Source organism: Cricetulus griseus (genome assembly GCF_003668045.3).
Source record: "Cricetulus griseus strain 17A/GY chromosome 1 unlocalized genomic scaffold, alternate assembly CriGri-PICRH-1.0 chr1_0, whole genome shotgun sequence".
NCBI lineage: Eukaryota > Metazoa > Chordata > Mammalia > Rodentia > Cricetidae > Cricetulus > Cricetulus griseus.
Window position 1 is genome coordinate 187087073 of NW_023276806.1, and position 18334 is coordinate 187105406.

Here is an 18334-nt window from a genome sequence, read left to right on the forward strand (position 1 = left end):
CAGCTGGCGGGGCCCGCGGCGAATACATCCTCCCCTGCACTCCCCGACCCCTGATCCCCACAGCCGCCGGCTCCCACTTCCCCACCGCCGCGCAAGGCCGGCCCCCGCCGGGCCCAGAACGCGAGCCAGAATCAGCCAGCAGCCCATGAGCGCATGACCGACTGCCCCTGCCGGCTCCCCCCCAGCCAGTTCACCCCAGCGGGGCTCGCGCCCCCGGCACACCCGCCTGGCACCGCGCCCCGAGGAGCCCGCGGCGGCGAGAGGGCGCCCTCCCCCCCCCCCCCCGGCCCCGCTTGACGGGGATCGCTCCGTCCCAAGGTCAGCCATCTGGACGCGGCAGAAGATAAAGGCCGTTTCGCCTGACTACTAGACCTTGAGAAAATGCTGATTTGATGCTTTTCGCTTCTGTACTGTGCTTTTACTCCTATATAAGTACCCCCCTTCCGGGGCTCGGGGCTTGGCCTAACAGAAGCTAATCCCCGGGTACCCGCACCACTAATAAAGCCTCTTGCTTTTTTTGCATCCAAAGTTCGTGGTTTCGCTGATTCCTGGGTGCGGGTCTCCTTCTACGAAAGTACCTCTTCGGGGGTCTTTCATTTGGGGGCTCGGTCCGGGATCGAGACCCCCGCCCAGGGACCACCGACCCACATTTGGGAGGTAAGTGTTATGTGGATCCACTGTCTTGTCTCGTCCTGTCCTGTCTTTCTGTCTGAAACCATTTTATGAACTGCGCGCTCGCGTTTGTAGTACACAGCTGCGTACATTTGTATTTGACGGGTTCGGACTCCCGACCACGGCTCCAGGAGACGTCCTGGTAGCGATTGAGGCCTTAGTGGGCTCACCTTTGTACTTTTGTTTTTGAGCTGAGATCTGTGACTGGACATCTTCCCAGCCTCTTTGGAGAGGGTCCTCGGCTTGAGGGATTTGCAATCCTTACCGGGGACGAAGAAGGCCGGCCCCCTTCTTCGACCCCCTCTACTCTCGACTCTCTGTCGAAACCGCGCAGCGAAAGCCTGTTCTGTTTTGTTTAGTCTTTGTATTGTAACCATTATCTGTGTTCTACTAAGTCTAGAAACTATGGGACAAACTATCACCACTCCCTTGTCCCTAACACTCTCACACTGGAGAGATGTGCAGGATTATGCTCATAACCAATCTGTTGATGTGCATAAACGCAAATGGATTACTCTTTGTTCCTCAGAATGGCCAACCTTTGACGTGGGCTGGCCGCGAGATGGTACCTTTAACCTCCAAACTATATTTCAGGTGAAAGAGAAGACTATGGATCCTGGACCACAGGGGCATCCCAACCAGGTGGCATACATAGTCACTTGGGAAGCCTTGGTTCAGGACCCTCCCCCCTGAATACGTCCTTTCCTACACCCCAAGGGCCCCCCCTTCCTTCCTCCCTCTAACCGCCCCAACCGGCCCACTCCCTCAGCCCCTAGCCTTTCCAATCCCCAGCTCCCTCCCCACTCCAGCCTTTACCCTACAGCGGTAAAAGACGCTAAAGCTGAAGAAAAGAAGACGCCTAAGGTGCTTCCCCCGGGAGAAAACCTGTTGGTTGACCTATTGACTGAAGAACCCCCGCCATACCCGGCGCCACCGCCCCCCGCCAGAGGCAGAAGCGGCCCCCGCCACCTCGGTGGAGACGGCTTCAGCTCCCCCACCTGACCCTTCCCCAATGGCTCACCGACTAAGAGGTCGTAGGGAGCAGCCCGTTCCAGATTCAACCGCTTTGCCCCTCCGAACTGGACCGAATGGCCAACCTCAATATTGGCCATTCTCAGCATCGGACCTCTATAACTGAAAAAATAATAATCCTTCTTTCTCTGCAGACCCTGTGAGGCTGACATCTCTCATAGAATCGGTCCTCACAACTCACCAACCTACCTGGGATGATTGTCAACAGATTTTGCAGGTCCTCTTAACCTCGGAGGAGAAGCAGCGCGTTCTACTAGAAGCACGAAAGAATGTCCCAGGAGCCAACGGGCAGCCCACCCAGCTGCCCAATGAAATCGATGCGGCTTGCCCTCTTGAAAGACCTGAATGGGATTTTACTACAGAAGCAGGTAGGACCCATCTGCGTCTCTATCGCCAGTTGCTTGTAGTGGGTCTCCGGGGGGCAGGACGCCCCGACCCACCAATTTGGCCCAGGGAAAGCAGGTGATACAGGGGGCGGAGGAATCGCCCGCCACTTTTCTAGAGAGACTAAAAGAAGCATATAGAATGTATACTCCCTATGATCCGGAAGATCCAGGGCAGGCCACCAGCGTTTCTATGTCCTTTATTTGGCAGTTAGCTCCAGACATAAGAAACAAGCTCCAAAGGCTAGAAAATTTACAGGGATATACGCTCCAAGACTTATTAAAGGAAGCAGAACGTATTTTTAATAAGAGAGAGACACAGACAGAAAGAGAAGAATGTTGGAGAAAGGAAGCCCAGGAAAGAGAGGAAAGACTGAGAAAAGAAGCAGAGGAGAAAGAGGCTGCAAGAGACCGTAAGCGGAATAGAGAGATGAGCAGGCTATTGGCCACAGTAGTGACAGGTCAGAAACAGAATAGGCAGAGGGATGGCAGAAGGGGGCCCCACCTGGACAGGGATCAATGCGCTTACTGCAAAGAAAAAGGACATTGGGCAAAAGAATGCCCTAAGAACCCCCGGGCCAAGCCTCCACGGCCAAGAACCTCTGACCTAAACCTTCTAAACCTAGAAGATTAGAGAAGTCAGGGCCAGGAGCCCCCCCCTGAGCCCAGGATAACACTGCAAGTCGGGGGGCATCCGGTCACCTTCCTAGTAGATACAGGGGCACAACATTCCGTTCTGAATCAGTCACCCGGACCCCTGAGTCACCGGACTGCATGGGTACAGGGGGCTACGGGCGGAAAGCAGTACCGTTGGACCACAGATCGGCAGCTCCAGCTCGCGACCGGTAAAGTCATGCACTCTTTCCTCCATGTGCCTGATTGCCCCTATCCCTTACTAGGACAGGACCTATTGTCCAAACTAAAAGCTCAAATACACTTTGAAAAATCAAAAGTCAAAGTCACAGGGCCAGAAGGAATTCCCCTCACCATCTTGACAATGTCCATAGAAGATGAATATAGACTCCATGAAAAAAGATAACCCAGGCAACCAGGAAACCCTTGACCACTGGCTCGCGGAGTTTCCCCAAACCTGGGCTGAGATAGGCGGGATGGGCCTTGCCATCAACCAGGCCCCAATTATAGTAACCTTAAAAGCTGCCGCCCTTCCTGCATCCGTCAAGCAGTACCCGATGCCTAAAGAGGCCCGTGAAGGAATCCGGCCACACATTAAAAGGTTACTTGAACAAGGGATTCTGATGCCCTGTAAATCTCCTTGGAATACACCCTTGTTGCCCGTCAGGAAGCCAGGAACCAATGACTATAGGCCAGTATAGGATCTGAGGGAGGTCAATAAAAGGATAGAGGACATACACCCTACTGTCCCCAACCCTTATAATTTGCTGAGCGGATTGCCACCCAACTATACCTGGTATACAGTTTTAGATCTTAAAGATGCCTTCTTCTGCCTCCGCCTGCATCCCACCAGCCAACCTATATTTGCCTTTGAATGGCAGGATGCTGACCTTGGAATCTCTGGGCAGCTAACTTGGACTAGGTTACCTCAAGGGTTTAAGAACAGCCCCACCCTTTTTGATGAAGCTTTACATCAGGACCTGGCAGGATTCCGGGTTTGGTACCCCGCGCTAATCCTCTTACAGTATGTAGATGACATCCTCTTGGCAGCCAAAACCCAGGGGGAATGTAAGGAGGGCACTCAAGCCCTCCTCCAGACTCTTGGGAGCCTAGGGTACCGAGCATCCGCCAAGAAGGCCCAGATATGTCAGAAACAGGTGACCTATTTAGGATACAAGATAAAGGATGGACGGCGATGGCTGACGGAAGCCCGCATGTGAGCCATCTTAGACATTCCCACCCCACAAAATCCCCGCCAACTAAGAGAGTTCTTGGAAACGGCAGGTTTCTGCCGACTATGGGTACCCGGGTTCGCTGAAATGGCGGCTCCCCTCTACCCCCTCACTCGGCCAGGGATTGCCTTTAAATGGGAGGAGCCCCAAAGGAAAGCCTTCACCAACATCAAAAAGGCTCTCCTAGAATCACCAGCCCTGGGACTACCGGACTTAGCTAAGCCATTTGAGCTCTTTGTGGACGAGAAAGAGGGCTATGCCAAGGGAGTCCTCACCCAAAAACTGGGGCCTTGGAGAAGGCCCACTGCATACCTCTCCAAGAAATTGGATCCTGTAGCATCGGGATGGCCACCCTGCCTCCGAATGATTGCCGCCATAGCCCTGCTAGTAAAAGATTCTTACAAGCTAACCTTGGGGCAGCCTTTGACCATACATGCCCCTCATGCGGTTGAGGCAGTCATCAGACAGCCTCCAGACAGATGGCTCACTAATGCCCGAATGACTCATTACCAGACTATGCTGTTGGACAAAGACCGGGTCCACTTTGGGCCTCTGGTGACTCTGAATCCAGCCACCTTGCTCCCTCTCCCAGGGGAGCCAGAGGCTCATAATTGCTTACAGGTACTGGCTGAGGCCCATGGGACGAGACCCGACCTGACTGACCAGCCTCTACCCAGCCCGGACCATATCTGGTTCACAGATGGAAGCAGCTTCTTGCATCAAGGAGAACGGAGGGCTGGCACGGCAGTCACCTCAGAGGATCAAGTCGTCTGGGCTTAGGCACTCCCTCCCGGAACCTCCGCGCAGAGGGCGGAGCTCATTGACCTCATGCAGGCTCTAAAATTGGCAAAAGGTAAGAGGCTCACCGTGTACACAGACAGTCGTTATGCCTTCGCCACTGCACACATACATGGAGAAATTTACAGACGGAGGGGGTTGCTTACCTCAGAAGGGAAGGACATTAAGAATAAGGAGGAAATCCTCGCTCTCCTAAGAGCTCTTCATCTGCCCTCCGCCTTAAGTATCATACATTGCCTCGGACATCAAAAAGGGGATTCTCTTGAAGCCAGGGGCAATCGAAGGGCAGACTTGGCTGCCCGAGAGGCGGCCCTGGCTACAGAAACCACTAACCTCCTGGCGCTAGAACCCACCAACGATCGTCCCTCCCCCCCCATGGGACTACGAACAAAGAGACATCCAGACCCTAGAGAAACTGGGAGCCACCAAGGAATCAAATGTGGATTGGACTTATGAGGGAAAGACTGTCCTCCCCTACCGGGTAACTAAGTACCTAGTGACATTTTTACATAAGATGACACATCTGAGCCCCAAGAAGATGCGAGAGCTACTCGAACGAGAAGAGGAATTCAATTTCCTTTTGGGGAAGAATGACATTTTAAAACAGGTAACTGAACAATGTGATGCGTGCGCCCGAGTCAACGCATCCAGACTGAAGCTTCCTCCCGGGAACCGGGTCAGAGGCTACCGGCCCGGAACACATTGGGAGGTAGATTTTACTGAGATTAAACCAGGTAAATATGGATACAAGTATCTATTAGTCTTTGTAGATACCTTTTCAGGATGGGTTGAAGCCTTCCCTACTAAACATGAAACAGCCAAGATCGTTACTAAAAAATTACTTGAAGAAATCTTTCCCGTTATGGGATGCCTCAGGTACTGGGAACAGACAATGGGCCCGCCTTCGCCTCCCAGGTAAGTCAGTCAGTGGCCACCTTGTTGGGGATTGATTGGAAATTACATTGTGCTTATAGACCCCAAAGTTCAGGGCAGGTAGAAAGGATGAATAGAACAATTAAGGAGACTTTAACAAAATTGTCGCTTGCAACTGGCACCAGAGACTGGGTCCTCCTACTCCCCCTAGCCCTCTACCGTGCTCGAAACACCCCTGGGCCACATGGGCTCACACCTTTTGAAATCCTGCATGGAGTACCTACTCCTATCATTAACTTTCTTGATCAAGATGTCTCAGATTTTGCTAACTCCCCTTCTCTCCAAGCTCATTTACAGGCCCTACAATTAGTACAGCGGGAGGTCTGGAAACCCCTTGCTCAAGCTTATAAAGACCAGAGGGACCATCCCACCATTCCCCATTCCTACCAGATCGGGGACACCGTTTGGGTCCGGCGTCACCAGGCCAAGAACCTTGAACCCCGCTGGAAGGGACCCTACATCGTTTTGCTTACCACTCCCACCGCACTCAAAGTAGACGGCATTGCAGCTTGGATACATGCTTCACATGTAAAGCCAGCCCGACCCACCGATTCAGCCACTGCATCAGAATGGACCGCACACCGCACTCAAAATCCTTTAAAGATAAGACTCTCTCGTAAACCCTCCTGTTGATTGGTTGTCTGTTTACCCCCCATGTAGCAACCAACCCCCACAGGGTTTATAATATCACCTGGAAAATAGCCAACCTAGGGACCGGGGAAATAGCCAACCTCAGAACTTATATAGGGACTCTACATGATGGGTTCCCTCCTCTCTATGTCGACCTATGTGACTTAGTAGGGTCTGACTGGGATCCCTCTGACCAGGAACCATTCCCAGGGTACAGATGCCACCACCCTGGGGGAAGGATAGGAACAAGAAGCAAGGATTTTTATGTTTGCCCCGGCCATAAACCAACTCATGACTGGGGGGGGCCACAGGAAGGGTACTGTGCAAGCCGGGGATGTGAAACCACAGGGGAGGCTTACTGGAAACCCTCTTCCTCTTGGGATTTCATCACTCTCAAATGGAGGGAGATCCCAGGGTACGCAGGGAAAGGACCATGGAGATGTGGGCAAAGAGCCTGCGGACCCTGTTATGATAGTGCCGGAGGGGGAGGTTTTCAAGGCGCCACCCCCGGAGGAAAATGCAACCCTCTCATCCTAAGGTTCACAGATGCTGGAAAAAGGACTACTTGGGATAGTCCTAAAGTCTGGGGACTCCGGCAGTACCGAGCAGGGAAAGATCCGGTGACCTTATTCTCCCTGTACAGACAAATTACTCCCCTAAGCCAACAATCAGTCGGGCCAAACCCAGTAATAGCGGACCAGAGAGCCCCAACCCAATTCCAAGTCCCTGAATCCCCTACCGTTCCTAAAGCTATCACTCCTACCCCAGGTGCTGTCATCCTCTCCCCCTCCCCAGACGCCCTAAACATCAAGATAACCAGAGACCCTCCAGGTACCGGAGATAGATTATTACAATTAATCCAAGGAGTTTACCAAGCCTTAAATTTTTCAGACCCCAACAAGACTCAGGAATGCTGGTTATGCCTAGTTTCCCGGCCCCCATATTATGAAGGCGTGGCAATACTGGGCAACTACTCTAACCAGACCTCAGCACCTACCAGTTGTGGAGCTGCTATGCAGCACAAGCTCACAATATCTGAGGTCTCAGGAAAGGGGCTATGCATAGGCAGGATTCCTCCCTCACATCAAGAATTATGTAACCAAGTAGAGCCATTATCTCAGGACAGCCGATACCTTGTTGCCCCTTATGGAACTTATTGGGCTTGCAGTACTGGGTTGACTCCCTGTGTCTCTACCACTGTTCTCAATACCACCATTGACTTTTGTATATTGATAGAACTTTGGCCCAAAGTCACATACCACCAACCTGAATATGTTTACAGCGTACTAGGGAAATCAACCCGATATAAGAGGGAGCCAATATCCTTTACCGTGGCCCTATTATTAGGAGGGATAACAGTGGGGGGCATAGCAGCCGGCATAGGGACCGGAACCGTTGCCTTACAGGGAATTAATCATTTTAAGCTTCTACAACAAGCCATGCACACAGATATCCAGGTCCTAGAAGAGTCAGTCAGTGCACTCGAGAAATCCTTAACATCACTCTCTGAGGTAGTCCTGCAGAACAGACGAGGGTTAGATTTATTATTTTTACAGGAAGGGGGGCTATGTGCTGCCCTCAAGGAAGAATGCTGCTTTTATGCAGACCATACAGGAATAGTTAGAGACAGCATGGCCAAGCTTAGAGAAAGACTTAACCAGAGACAACAGGTATTTGAGTCCCAACAGGGATGGTTCGAAGGATGGTTTGCTAAGTCTCCCTGGTTCACTACTCTTGTATCTACTCTCATGGGACCTCTGATTATTCTATTTTTAATCCTTATACTTGGTCCCTGCATTCTGAACAAGATGACTCAATTCATCAGAGAATGATTATCTGCCATACAGACCTTAGTCTTAACTCAACAATACCACCAGCTAAAGCAGATAGATCCAGAATATCCAGAGACCTCTGAATGAAAGATTCCATTCAGTTACAAGAGAAATGGGGGATGAAAGACCTCCCCCCTCCTTAGCTTTTTCTTTTAAGTTTGCCTCCTCCTCCAGTCGGCAGCTGGCGGGGCGCGTGGCGAATGCATCCTCCCCTGCACTCCCAGACCCCTGATCCCCACAGCCGCCGGCTCCCACTTCCCCACCGCCGCGCAAGGCCGGGCCCAGAACGTGAGCCAGAATCAGCCAGCAGCCCATGAGTGCACGACCGGCTGCTGGCCTGCCGGCTCCCCCACAGCCGGTTCACCCCAGCAGGGCTCGCCCCCGGCACACCCTCCCCCCCCCCGCGGCCCCGCTTGACGGGGATCGCTCCATCCCAAGGTCAGCCATCTGGACGCGGCAGAAGATAAAGGCCGTTTCGCCTGACTACCAGACCTTGAGAAAATGCTGATTTGATGCTTTTCGCTTCTGTACTGTGCTTTTACTCCTATATAAGGACCCCCCTTCTGGGGCTCGGGGCTTGGCCTAACAGAAGCTAAGCCCCGGTTACCCGCGCCACTAATAAAGCCTCTTGCTTTTTTTGCATCCAAAGTTCGTGGTTTCGCTGATTCCTGGGTGCGGGTCTCCTTCTACGAAAGTACCTCTTCGGGGGTCTTTCAGTTCCATGGGAACTAAGTCTGCACTCAGGTGCAGAGGACCCCTTTAAAAGACAGGTCCCTGCTCTCTGTTTTTTATGCTCTCTGTTTCCTCTCAGCTTCCGTTCTACTCTCTCTCTTCTCCTGCCCTACTCTTCTCTGTCTACGGGCTCTCCCTGTTTCTGTATGACGACTGACCACGGCGGTCAGCCATTTCCCTGTTCCTCTTCTTAGTCTCCCCATTCTACCAGGCCTTATAATAAACTTATAGTCAACATGTCTCATGTCTCAGCATTTCTCCTTTCTTCTTTTTAAACAAAAGAATAACAGTTTCTAAACATTACATGCAGTTTTCATTCTCGCTGTACCAATGAGAGACTTCACAATGGAAGGCAGGCCCCACTTTGCTGAGGAGTCTATAGCTGTGCAGCTTTCCAGAGGGATCCACATATCTGTCCAGGGCATATACAGCACATCAACGCCCACCACGCTGGGGTTCATGGGGTTTGGGTATTTCTGTATTGCAGCCGTGGTAACCATTTCCCATAGTGCTCAAAGACATGCTCCGAAGGTCCAGATCTTAGTGGTGCCAGCTGACTGCCTGGTTTCCTGCAGCACCCTGGGACAGCGAGGTACAGAAGTTCATCGGCCCCACCCTGGCCCAGCCGGCGGGCCTGCTTTTACATTTTTGCAAAATGAACTTTTTAAAATTAAAGACTATTGCTTTTATTCGTTAATCTATTGACATTTTAGGTCTGGTAAAATAGCTCAGTGGGTAAAGGCACTTGCTATCAGGCCTAACAAACTGAGTTCAATCCCCAGGTTCCATGTAGTAGAAGAGAATCAGTTTTGACCTTTACATGCATATCTTGGAAAAGAAGACATTTTGGAAATTGTCCATCTTAGAGGAGATTTCAAAGGTATGCTTGGGAGAATTATGTTGAAGAAATTACAGCAAATTTGAAGAACTACTGTAATCTTGAGGCAGAGAAAAAGTGACAAAAGTCAATAGCCATGGCATTTAGTTCACCTGGCTTGAGCAGTGTCTTCGTGGGAATGCTGCTGGGAGCTCCGATTGGAAATGCGGCCAGAAATCTTGTATGTCAAGCCAGGGGCCTTCTGGTGCAGCTATAAATTGGAAATAAGACTAAAAGCATGGAAAGTAGAATTTATATCTAAAAACAATTTTAAGTTTATATTTATGATTAAGATATGCCCTAGTAGCAAAGCTACAAATTTGTTGTTTTCATCAGTTAAAAAGAACAAATGCTGCCGGGCGTTGGTAGTGCACGCCTTTAATCCCGGCACTCGGGAGGCAGAGGCAATCGGATCTCTGTGAGTGCGAGGCCAGCCTGGTCTCCAGAGCAAGTGCCAGGATAGGCTTCAAAGCTACGAAGAGAAACCATGTCTCGAAAAACAAAAACAAAAACAAAACAAAAAAAAAAAGAACAAATGCTAAAGCTGCTTTTTTGTTTGTTGAGAGCAAAGGGAACTAACTTAATTTTTTTCCCCTTTTTGAGAGAACTCAGACTCAAGCTTGACTTGAACTGTGTGGTAGCGTAGCACCTTCTAGACATTGACCTGTGGCTGGGGACATTAGTAAAGGTAACTGCTACCAGCTTGCATTTTACCGTGATGAACTCGTGAAAGTGATCAGACTCAAAATTAATAGCTTACATCAACCCTCGTCAAAATAAAAAGGCTGAAGTTGTGAAAGAAGGATTCTCACAGGCAGCTGATAACTTCTATAAAAGCACCGTGGCCTTACAAAAATACTTCATAATGGCATCTGCCCAGCACTGCCACTTCACCCTGATGTGTGTGACACATTCTTTTCATTATTCCTTGTGGCCCAGTCTTGTTTGAAAGTAGGTACTCTTTCCCCTCTATTCCCTTAAAGCATTTCCCTTTAGAAGACAAGCGTCACTCTTCTCTTACTCTTCAGCTCCCTAGAAGTTCTAGTCAACACAGTCAGGCAAGAGGAAGAGTTTCCACACATTTCACACACCAAAGAGCCACTCTACACTATTAGAATCAGTGAGTGAATTCAACAACATCGGATACAAAATAAACAGTAGTATTCTTACATGCCAATAGCAAATTATGTGGAATAGAAACTGGTAAAGCAGATGTGTTTACAATAGTTGCCCTCACATTCATGTACACGATTCCCAGGAATAAATTTAACTAGAAAAGGATCTACTCAAGAAGAATTATAGAATATTCATGAAATTTTTGAAGACAAAAAGATGAAGAGAAATATATATACTCTTAGATTAGTAAAAGAAAGAAATACTGTCTGTTTTAGTTATCTTTACATAGCTCTAATCAAATACCAGAGAGAGGGAACTTGACAGGAGGAAGGATTAGGTTGGCTCACAGATTCAGAGGGCTTGGTCCCTGACTGCATAGCCCAAAGCACTGAACAGAATTTAAGAATGATGGGAGCGGTGGCAGATTGGCTTCTTCATCTAGACAGACTGCAAACAAGAGCAACCCACTTCATGGTGGGTAGTCAGAGAAAGAGCTGGGGTGATGTGTAGATTCCATCCAGATGTTAAATCCATCAATGAATGAGTCAAATCTTCCCTTAGGTCTGAGCCCTCACAATCTGAGTGTGTCTGGAAATGTTCGCATAGACACTCCCAGGGTGTACTTCATTAGCTTCCTCTGTACTTCTTAGCCCAACCTAGTTGACAAGATAAACTCTCACTAAGCAAACCTAATCATAGACTCAATGTAGTGTGTCTGTCTCTCCCTCCCTACCCCTAACTACTCTCTTTCTCATCAGCCAAAGACATTTTGAACAAAAAATACCATTGAAGGTAGTACACTGCCTACTTAAAAACTACTACAAAACTATACTAAGGGCTGGAGAGATGGCTCAGTGGTTAAGAGCACTGAGTGCTCTCCAGAGGACCCAGGTTTGATTCCCAGCACCCACATGGCAGCCCAGAGCTGTCTGTAACTCCTGCTCCAGGGGATCTGATGACTTAATATAGATATACCTGCAGACAAAACACCAATGCATATAAAATAAAAATAAATAAATTACTTCAGAGCTAGAGAGATGGCTCAGAGGTAAAGAGCACTGGCTGCTCTTCCAGAGGTCCTGAGTTCAATTCCCAGCAACCACCTGGTGACTCACAACCATCTGTAATGTGACCCAGTTCCCTCTTCTGGCGTAGGCCAGAACACTGTATACATAATAAATAAATATTAAGAAAAACTATACTAATCAAAGCAACATGTTACTAACATAAGAAGACACGTAGGCCAAGGGAACAAAGTATTGATTCTAGGAATAAACCCATGCACTAACATGCAGCCTTTTGATTTATTGGATATCAGAATCTAGAAGAATGCCATTAGGACTGTGTGAGGTGTCTGCAAACACCAGGGCTGGTAGAATGTAGCATAATAAATAAAAGGCCCAGAGACAGATTTTGGGTTCAAGCTTTAAGCTGAAGATCAGAGAAACAAAGCAGCCAAGCCACTAGCTTTTACCTCTACCTCGGGCTGAAAGGGCTGATCCCATCTTCACACGTTCTCACCAAGCCTCAGACTGCTGCCTCTCCTCAGTGTGGCTGGAGAATAATCCTGAGATTCACTACTGAAGACTCTACTCCTATCTTTTATACCTCTCTAGTGCTGGGATTAAAAGCATGAGCTCTGTTATTCTTTTAGACTGATTCAATCTTGTGTAGCCGTTGGTGGCCTTGAACTCAGAGAGATCAATCTGCCTTTGTCTCCTGAGTCCTGGGATTAAAGGTGTGTGCCGGGCTTCCATGGCTAACCTGTATGGCTGCTTTGCTATTTGGATCTACAGTGACTTAAATAAATCATAAACAGTACACCATCCCAGCAGAGTAATGATCCATGGAGGCATGAAGGAAATCCAATTCAACACTCAGTAGTCATTTAAACTTCTGGAATGGGAAACCAGGCAGTTTATTTTAGGCATATTTAAGTACAGTACAATCTAGGAAAAAGTTTCCTAGTGTAACATAATCCTGTGTGCACAGGAGGCATAATTACATTGACACTCTTTGCAAAATGTTTGTTACATTGTCCATGAAAATGGGTTCTAGAGATAGGTGTTACCTTGAGGGCCTAGGGGAGCATCAGTGTGATCTTAGTCATCTGGGCTGTTAGCCACCTCCAGTCCTGCTTGTGAGACCTTAGGGCAGCTCATAGCTATGCGGATAGTGCAAAGGTCACCTGGACTATTAGGTATCACCAGTCCTGGTTGTGGAAGCTTAGTATGGCCTGGCCCTACAGGTAGTACAAGGATCATGTAGGCTATTAGCCACCTCCAGCCCCAGGCTTCTGGGTGGAAAACAGGTGATACATCTTTTCTCTTGAAAAAAACAACTCTGAGTGTTTAACATTCCTGGTTACCATAATGCTGTATGTGAGCATATGGTTGCTTGTGTTCCCAGAAGGACTGGGAAGGTCACTGTGATTGTAGTGCTTGGCCAGCATGTTTTGAAAGACTTAAAAATTAACAAAGAAATAAAGCCCAGATAAGGAAACTCCCCAAATGGAATGTAGGGTGGTAGCCTGACCCAGAAACTGACCAAGGCCACTATGACCTAGTGCCTGGAATTTACCAGCCGCCAGCAATTACTCCCTTACAGGCCATAAGATAGCTGAGTACCAAGAATTCCCAGATGGCTGCCTTCCCCCGAGGGGCTCATGAAGGAAACATATTGCCCCACTGGCCAATGTGTCAATAGTTAACAATTAGGGTCCCTATGAAACAAAGAGATAGCTACAGCTACCATTTGCTTAGATTGATTAGCACATCCTGAGGTCTGGGGGTTTTACAACTGGTGGGTCAGGAGGCCATTTGTTTCCCAGCCCTCCCCTCAAGACAAAAGGCCTCCTAGGAACCTGTGACTCTGGTTACTAACTCAACAGTCAGAGAGTCTCGGCCCCTCCAAGGTTGTGGTTTTGCCTTTAAAACTGCCGGTGCCTAGAGATCGGGGCTTCTCTCTAGCCTGTGTGCTGAGAAGGCCCGTTTGTACAAACGTTCACCTTTCATTAAAGCCTCTTGCTGTTCACATCAAGTTTCCACCTACGCATGGTGATTGGGGTGGCCGCAGTCCTGGGCTGAGATCCTGGGGGTTTTTTATTTGGGGGCTCGTCCGGGATTTGCGACCACCCCCCTCACCTGAGTGGAGTCAATCTTGGAGATAAGGTCGAGCTTGAAACCTATATGTTTGATAATGTGTCTTGTTATGTCCATGTTTGATAATGTGTCTTGTTATGTCTCTTGCTGTTTTGACTTGGATTTGCATTTGTGCCTGTGCAGGACTCATATTTGGTAATTTGGACCACAGGGGGAGATAGAGGTGTCCTGGGACCCTTGGTTCCGCCCTGGACGGAGGTCCGAGGGTTGTTTGATTTGGACCATAGGGAAAGCAGATGTGCCCCAGAGGCAGCGAGTTGAGTTTTTGAGTATATAAGTTTTACTTCACGCTTATGTCAAAGCAACACACAAGCATAAGCAAACAAGCCTAAGAACCACAGACAATAGGCTCACAGCAGGGGTACCTCTCCTGCAGTGGCCAGAAGGTTCTGGCTCAGGACTTCTGCTCCTCTGGATCAGGCCAGTTAGTCTCCTGAGGGCCGGGTGTCCGTGGAATCAGGCTCAGAACGGGCACTCAGCTTGATGGACTGGTTGTCAGGTTAGCGGAGGAGAGCTCCAGGACATAGAGTCGTGGTACACGCTAAAACTCCCAGTTCTGAGCTGGTTCTTAAATAGTTCGCTAAATCGTGTTAATCACACTTTGCCACACTCCACACATTTTCACTCTTATCTACAATGGCTGGGCTGCGTAGTGGGCCTAAGCTCCCTTTCCTTTAAACTTTCTTCAGCCAGGCCTTCACCTGCCTGGTTACAAGGCTCCTTACACAAGGAAATTAAAGACATAATGTAAGATCAAAACTATGAACTCATGAAAGACATAGGAAGTGCTAAGATACAGGAAAGGGCAGGTTTGTTTTAGTCAAGACTACAAAAGTACAGACAACAAAAGCAAAAGACAGATAAAATTACATTAAGCCAAAGGCTACAGCAAAGGATCCCAAGAGTCACCCTAACAGAGAGGGAGAAATAACAAACTATACTTATAATTCAGTGTTCAAATCCGGATTATATAACCAACTCCCAAAACTCAATAGCAAAACAGCAAAACCTATAAAGATAGGCTACAGAGGCTGTTGGGAAAGGTGTTGGATGCCAGGGTTGATGACCTAAGTTGGATTTCTAGGAACCACATGGGAGGAGGGAAGTGACTCCCACAAGTTGTTCTCTGACCTACACACATAGGCATCTACATTACTAATCATCAGGGGAACTCATCCCAGTAATAATGGTATTACCAAAAAGACTGACACCAACAAAAGGACATGGTGTGGATACTAAGAAGACTTTTGCCTTCCATGTCATGGCTGGCTGGACTGTTGGTCACCATGAAAAATTGTGGAAGAGATTCCTCAAAAAATAAAAATAGACTGGCATATGATAACTCACACTACTGATTTTATATAAATATGTCGAAAGGCCATCCAGACTCCCATCTCCACTACACAATAACCACAAAACGTAAACAATCTAAGTGTCCATTAAATGATGAGTTCATGAAGAAAATACTACACACACACACACATACACAGACACACACTGACTACTGTGACAGAATGGAACGAGATCATGTTAAGTGAAATGAGTCAGCCAAAAGAAAAGGACCATACACTCACACACAGGGTTTAAGAGCTGATCTTATGGCTCTTCAGAGTAGGAGGCCGGTTAGCCCACACAAAGGACAAAGGGAAAAAAGAAAAGATGGGGGCAGTGGGTCAACAGGAATTGACAATTACAAGAAAGAATTGTGATGTGCTATCGTATACTGCAGCAACTGAAAACAACATTATATAACTTTAACCTCAGAAGAAAGTATTTCAACATAAAGGACTGATATGTGTTTGAAGAGGTGAATGTTTAATCAGATTTAAATAAATATCAGATGTTTGCATGTGTTGAAAAATTATGCAGCTCCCATGTGTGTGTGTATGCTTTCTGTTTTTAAATATAAGTTAAATTTTGTTATTGTTTGCAAGTTCATAATGTGTATAATTTGTTATTATTAGATTTGCCCCTCATTTTCTCCTCTATTCCTCCACCTTTTTCCCCTCCTAAGTTCATGTGCTCTTTGTTTTAAACCTTTGTCTTAGTTAGTGCTTCTGTTGCTGTGATAAAACATTCTGACCAAAGGCAGGTAACATTTTACAAGCTCAAGTAACAGTCCAGCAGAGGGAAGTCAGGGCAGGAAGTCAAGCAAGGCAGGACCCTGGAGGCAGGAGTTGATGCAGAGGCCATCTCGGAGGGTGCTGCTGACTGGCTTGCTTCTGGCTTGCTTAGCCTGCTTTCTTATTTGTATGCCCAGGGCCATCCGCTGAGTTGTTGTCCTACCCATAATGGGCCATTGTTTTAAAATGCACCACGGACTTTCCCATAGGCAAATTCACTCATTTAAATTTGCAAGACAGACTTTACTATAGAGGGATGTTATGGAGATATTTTCTCAATTCAGAGTCTCTCCTCCCAAATAACTGTAATGGGTGTCAAATTCATACTGAAAATAATTTAGCTAGGGCAAGCCCTGTGACCACTTAGTGCTGCCTGTGTGTGGAACCAACTACTGGAGTATACTTCTCAGTGGTCACATTCCTGAAGAAAATTGACTCTCCTTACCCCAGAAGCCATAGCTGGCAATAGCTCTTCCTCTAGGTGTGGAATTCATGAGCCCCGACTCCATTCACTCTGGGATTTTGGCTGGCTTGACCTTGCACAGGTCTTGTGCATAAGTCACAGACACTGAGTTCATGTGTGCAGTGGTGCTGTGAATTCTGGTGTCCACTACCATTGGCTCTTACAATCTCTCTGCCCACTCTTCCCCAATGATTTCTCAGTCTTGGCAGATCGAAGGGTAATTCAGATGTCCAATCTAGATAAGCTCTCAACAGTCCTTTATTCCCTGCACACTGGCCAGTGTGGGTCTCTCTATTAACTGCCATCTACTGGAAAAGAATCTCTGAGGTTTACGAGATGTGCTAATCTGTAAGTAGGAGTGTTGTTTCAAATCCATGTAGCATAATAGTACTAAATTCTCCCTTAGGGCTTATGACTGAAAGACCCGCTGCCTCTTTGTCTCCCCCGCCTGTGCCGGTGCTGGGTGTTCTCTCTGGAGCAGGCGGGATGGGCTGGGGAGGATGGGGATCGGGTGGGGGCGGGAGGAGAGTTGGCCGAGGAGGAAACGGGGCGCTCCCACCGCCCTGCTTCCCCTCATCCCGCTGTCCCTGCTGCAGCTGCGATTGCAGATGTTGGGGGACACCCCTTGAAAGGCCCCGCCCCTTAGCTCTCTCTTTCTCAAGTTTGCCTCCTCCTCCGGTCGGCGGCTGGTGGGGCGCGCATGGCGGATGCCTCGGCTCCTGCGCTTCCCGGATCCCCACCCCCGCCGGCCTCCACCTCCCCCGCCGCCGCACGTCCAGCCACCGGCTCCTCCCAAGCCTTCACCCCGGTGGGGCTTGTGCCCCCGGCCCGCCCATCTGGCACCGCGCCCCGGGACTGGGGCCGAGCGAGGAGCCTGTGAGGCGGCGAGAGGGCCTCCCTCCCCCTGCGCTCCCGCCCGATGGGGAACGCTCCGTCCCAAGGTCAGCCATCTGGACGCGGAGGGAGGAACTGCCGAGTCTGTTGTACCCAAGATGAGATAGAGCCAAGGCCGCTTCGCCTAATTATCAGACCTTGAGAAAATGCTCTATACCTCATTAAATTGTCCAATAGAATCCCTGTAACTATGCTTTTCGCTTCTGCACCGTGCTTTTTGCTATATAAGGACCTCTCTCCCTTGGCTCGGGGCGCTTAGCCACACAGAAACTAAGTCGTCCCGGGTACCCGCGTATCCAATAAAACCTCTTGCGGTTTTGCATCCAAGTCCGTGGTCTCGCTGATTCCTGGGTGCGGGTCTCCTTCTACGAAAGTACCCCTTCTGGGGTCTTTCAATGACCTTACCGGACATGAATTTTTGGTCCAGTTAATGGTAACAAGCATGAGTTCCCTCTTGTAAAACAAGCTTTAAGTCCAATCAGAGAGTGGTTGGTCATTCACATAATATTTGTGCCACTATTTTAACAGTGGGCATATATTGCCAGGACAGCTGCTGTTTTAGCTCACAGCTGATAAGACTGTTGATTGCTTTTCTACTCTATTAGCATGCATAGAAACTTCCTCTATGTGGAATGGGCTCCCAAAGTCCACACCTATGCTAGGAATAAGTACTGAACAACTACAGGAGGTCCCGTAGATTTCTGAGGTTTCCTCACTGAAACCCATGTGCCAAGACACACGGGGGTGGGCCTAGGCCCAAAGGATACGATAGACTCTGATGACCGCCCCCTATGGAAGGCCTCACCATCCAGGGGGAGCAGAA

General features: G+C 48.7%; 1 protein-coding gene across 1 annotated transcript; it reads left to right on the forward strand.

Annotated features, from left to right (window-relative positions):
* The first annotated feature begins 5503 nt into the window (after positions 1-5503).
* LOC118239561 lies at positions 5504-6415 on the forward strand. Its single transcript, XM_035451646.1, has one exon. The coding sequence runs from the start codon at positions 5618-5620 to the stop codon at positions 6314-6316; it is 699 nt and encodes a 232-aa protein (XP_035307537.1). The 5' UTR covers positions 5504-5617; the 3' UTR covers positions 6317-6415.
* The last annotated feature ends 11919 nt before the right edge of the window (positions 6416-18334 follow it).

Bases quoted from the DNA above. Each gene is read 5' to 3' on its own strand.
- LOC118239561 (XM_035451646.1), top strand. From the start codon at position 5,618: ATGCCTCAGGTACTGGGAACAGACAATGGGCCCGCCTTCGCCTCCCAG.